A 4425-nucleotide genomic window follows, 5' to 3' on the forward strand; every position below is an offset into this window, starting at 1 on the left:
TTTGATGAGAATGATTGTAGTGGACTTTCGTATTACCTTTCGAATAATCAGTACTTGCAAATTTATACAGAATATTCATGTTTTCCAATAATGATCAAAGGCTTGTCAAGTTATCTTGATGATGGTAATATTGTTCACTTACTTTGTGAAACTCCAAATGCAGAATCTAAAATCCTCAAATCATTAATCGAATCTTTACAAAAATTAGAAACTCTCAAATCAGAAGAAATGCCATCAGTCAAAGATCTTGTCAAGAAATCCCTTTTTGGAACCAATTCAAGAGGTTTACAACCAATTCACACAGCCTGTTTCTTCAATGAAAGTGAAGAATTATTTAGAGAACTTGTTCGATTACAAGACGAATACGAAACTCAATACGAATCTAGTGTCATTTCTCTCCAACATGAAAATCTCGATCCAAGATGTAAGAAGAACATGTACTTGTTAATGTTCAAATTAATCATTACAAGTACACCTCATAACTCCCTTTCGTCCAAATCATTCGAAACTGTCCAAAAAGAGCAAGAATTAAACGACAAGTGCATGGATTTCATCTTTGACAAGATGGGTCTCACTGGTGATCAACTTGCCAGAATCACCCACCAAGGAGTTTCTCTCATTAACTATGCCTGTAAATATAACAGATTACATCTCGTCAAGAAAATGCTAGAAAAGTCAAATATTGATGTTAATCTTCATGTAGATAATTATTATCATAATCCATTGACAAGTGCAGTTCTCGGTGGTGCATTCAATGTTGTCAAATATCTAATTGATGAAGTCAAAGTTGATGTTGAAGCAAGAGAATCAGAAACTCAATCACGTAGAGATTTTCCAAGTGCTTTGCATTTGGCTATATTGAGAGGTCACTTTGAGATTGCTCACTTCTTGATTTCTCGAGGAGCTAACATGAATGCCACTTGTAAAATGTCATCTTCCAATGGTAGCTCAATTGAGGCATCTGATCCAATGGTTAATAAGGCTTTATTTGGAAATAGACATGGATTAGATTCAAGTTTCGGTGTTTCAAGTCCATCAACATCGTGTGCAGCAAAGGAAGATCGGGAAGAAGTTCACAATTTACTGACCTTGTGCATGTTATTGTGTACTGACAAGCAAGAAACTAGCCGAAAGACATTAGACTTTTTGGGATCACTCATTTCCAACTATGATTTCAAACCAACCTTCCCATCCACCAACACAACCATCACCATGAACGAACCAATTTGGTTTGCCATCAGAACTATTGGAAACAAACAAGGTTGCGATCAAATATTCGAATGGATTTTGAATCATTTCTATTCTGATAGACAAAAACTTGCCAATTTGAGAGATAAGAACAAGAATAACATGTTACATTGGATTTCTGGTTATGGAAGAGTTGAAATGTTGGAAATTGCCATTTCGTACATGTCAGAAGATTCGTCCATGGATGTTCATGTCATGATGAATCAAAAGAATTTGAGTGGTGATACGCCACTTCATGTAGCTTCACAACTTGGAAGAAAGGATATTTGTACGAAACTAATTGATTTGGGAGCTGACATTCGTGTAAGAAATATGAAACTTCAAGATCCATTATCTGCAACTTTTGTTGGATCTGCAAATTCGACACTCACAGCACAGTTTAGAATTGCATTCCTTAAAGATTTGAGAAAGGCAGTTGAAAATAGAGAAAGTGGAAAAACTATTCTAAACATGCAAGCTAAAATTCGAATGTTAGAAAGAAAACTAAGTGAAACTAAACTTGTCGAATCTCCATTATTGGGTTCTTTCAAATCTGCCAACGTAGATCCTTAAATAAAACAAATCATTTAAAAAATTCAATCTATCTTCCCTAAAGTTTACAAAAATTCAATAAATGAACTTTTTTGTAAAATTATTATGAAATTTGAACTTGTTGTATTTTTAGTTTTTTTACAATTTTAAAAAAAATGCAAAAATCAAACTTTTACGAAGAACCAATCGGAGAATCGGTCGTGATCAAGCTAGATCATCACATCGGATCACGTTCACTCACTAATTTCTATCGGAATGATGCCAAATTTCAAAGTCCTTTGATTTCCTTCACTCAATATTATCAATTATTTAGAGGAGAATTGAAGACTCATCGAAGTCCAAAATTAATATTTAGAGCGAGTAGGGATGGATTTTCAGAGGTGGAATTTCGTAAACGTTGCGAAGATCAGGGGAAAATTGTAATTATTGTTAAATCTAAAGGAGGAGATTTATTTGGAGGATATACGACAGAAACTTTGAAACTTGATCAAAGAGGAAGTAATGTAAAGGATGAGGAATCATTTACGTTTAGATTTGATGATAATACATTGTATATTTTCAGATTAATGCATGACCACAATATTCATGCATTGTACAGATATAGCTCATTGTATTTGTTTGCATTTGGTTATTGCTTTTGGGTGTGTGGTGATGCAAATACATCTACCTATTCTAGTTCACACAATGCCACCCAGGATTACATTTTACCAGAGTGCAAATTACCACAGAGAGAGATTAATCAAGTATTTGATGATGAATTCCCTAATAATATAGTCCCTGATGAAAAGAGACAATATTTTGGAGGATTCAATTTCCTAGTTGAAGATTTCGAAGTTTACAAAGTGGTGGAATGAATTGTAAACAAAATTGATGGTGCGCAATAAATTGGTCAGAATGCCGAATCCTTTCTTTTTTCACACTAATTAATTCATTGTAAGTTACTTCCAGGAGATTGTTTCGGAGCCCATACGGAGTAAAAAACAGGTCTAAAAAAACAGTCCATAGATTTCGAATGGACTAATTCTCTCATCAAAAAAAATGAAGTCAATTCAACCGAGAACATTAGTTGCATGCACATTTCTATTATTGTGCGCCTGTATGTGTGCATGTGCTCGTATCAGAGAACTAGAAGGTGATTTCTTCTATTCTATCTCATTCAGTTCATCCACTTGTCAACCAGAAACTATTCAATCAATTGGTTTAAATAAGATTATCTCACCATTGAATCCATCACAACCACTAAATGGATCATGTTTCGAAAGAACTGGTTATGAATATGGTTATGCCAAATATGAATGCAATTCTAGAACAGCCACCATTAAGAATTTATGTAAGAAAGGTTGCAAGGATTGTGTCGACAATAGTAGCTACGAATTGTATCAATGTAATTCACTCAATGAAATGTATGGATGTGGTAAATTGCCTGATTTTGTGGTCAATTCAGAAAAGTATGGAATTAAATTGTTGTGGACATTGAATTATCAACTCCACTTGAATGCAAAGGATAATCAATGTGGAAGAACAGGTAATGACATGTTAGTTGGTGCTTCTGCTTATAGAACTGACTCTTGCTTTGACATGTATGAATATACACAAATGTATAGATGCAACTCAACTGATTTCTCCTCTATTAAGTATGCTCCTCGTAATATTAGTCCACAATGCACTAATTTTGATAGTCAACAAATTGGTAAGATTGGTGCTTGTTCTCAAAATGATAATTCTCTTTCACTTTGCAATTAAACATCTTCCTATTTCAATTTAACTTATTCGAAATAAACCCGTATAAAAAATTATTCAGTAATATTCGGTCGCATCATTCTTACATGCAAAAAATATCTTTGGACACACCTATTCGTAGTTGTAAGAACTTGTGGCGTTATGAAGAAAACACCAACCAGACTCTATAGAGCCATGGCCACTTATGGTATGGGAATTGGTTATGGCTACCATCCTTACGCTTTCCATAATGCCTGCAATGGTTATTCTTCAACAGTTACTGTTATATACGAAATAAACCCGTATAAAAAATTATTCAGTAATATTCGGTCGCATTATTCTTCCATGCAAAAAATATCTTTGGACACACCGATTCTTAGTGATTAGGAATCTACAAGAACTTGGAAAAATATTTCAAAAATATTGAAACAACATCAGGTACATCACGACTCTGTTGATTCTTGGAGTGATTTCACATCTATTAACTCCAAGAATTTCACCACATCATCTCATCATGATTTAAATAACAGTATTAATAGTAATTTTTGGAATTTAATTCTTCATCATGATTTGGAAATAATTTTATTATTTGGAAAAATTCAAGTTGGTACATCATCATCGAAACAACTACCAACCATCATCATTGTTATTTATCATCATTATAATAGTAATATTTGCGGAAATAAATCTGATAATAGTAATATTTTAGTGAAATTTAATATTTTCACTAAAATCATCATCACTGCCAGATTCACATGATAATTTGGAAAACTTTCAATCTAGTATTGTTCAGCATGGTCGATTCCATCAGGTAAAATAACTTCCGAACATTTCCCTATTGGTTATCATGATGTTAGGTACATGTATATTTTCATGTACATAGACTATATCTCAACATGTACTTCACCAACTTGGAAAATGTCTTCA

At 33.4% G+C, this 4425-nt stretch overlaps 3 protein-coding genes across 3 annotated transcripts; all 3 read left to right on the top strand.

Annotated features, from left to right (window-relative positions):
* Window positions 1-90: 90 nt before the first annotated feature.
* Window positions 91-1800, top strand: NAEGRDRAFT_76339 (uncharacterized protein; the record flags this gene model as incomplete). The annotated part of the gene is made up of 1 exon (XM_002668693.1): window positions 91-1800. One exon carries the CDS (start codon window positions 91-93, stop codon window positions 1798-1800), a length of 1710 nt encoding a protein of 569 aa, XP_002668739.1.
* Window positions 1801-1934: 134 nt separating this feature from the next.
* NAEGRDRAFT_76340 (uncharacterized protein) lies at window positions 1935-2633 on the top strand (the record flags this gene model as incomplete). The annotated part of the gene is made up of 1 exon (XM_002668694.1): window positions 1935-2633. The coding sequence occupies one exon, from the start codon at window positions 1935-1937 to the stop codon at window positions 2631-2633; it is 699 nt and encodes a 232-aa protein (XP_002668740.1).
* A 184-nt stretch (window positions 2634-2817) lies between these two features.
* Window positions 2818-3584, top strand: NAEGRDRAFT_82322 (uncharacterized protein; the record flags this gene model as incomplete). Its single annotated transcript, XM_002668695.1, has 1 exon — window positions 2818-3584. One exon carries the CDS (start codon window positions 2818-2820, stop codon window positions 3520-3522), a length of 705 nt encoding a protein of 234 aa, XP_002668741.1. The 3' UTR covers window positions 3523-3584.
* Window positions 3585-4425: the final 841 nt, after the last annotated feature.

This window comes from Naegleria gruberi, assembly GCF_000004985.1.
Source record: "Naegleria gruberi genomic scaffold NAEGRscaffold_118, whole genome shotgun sequence".
NCBI classification, from domain to species: Eukaryota; Heterolobosea; class Eutetramitea; order Acrasida; family Naegleriidae; genus Naegleria; species Naegleria gruberi.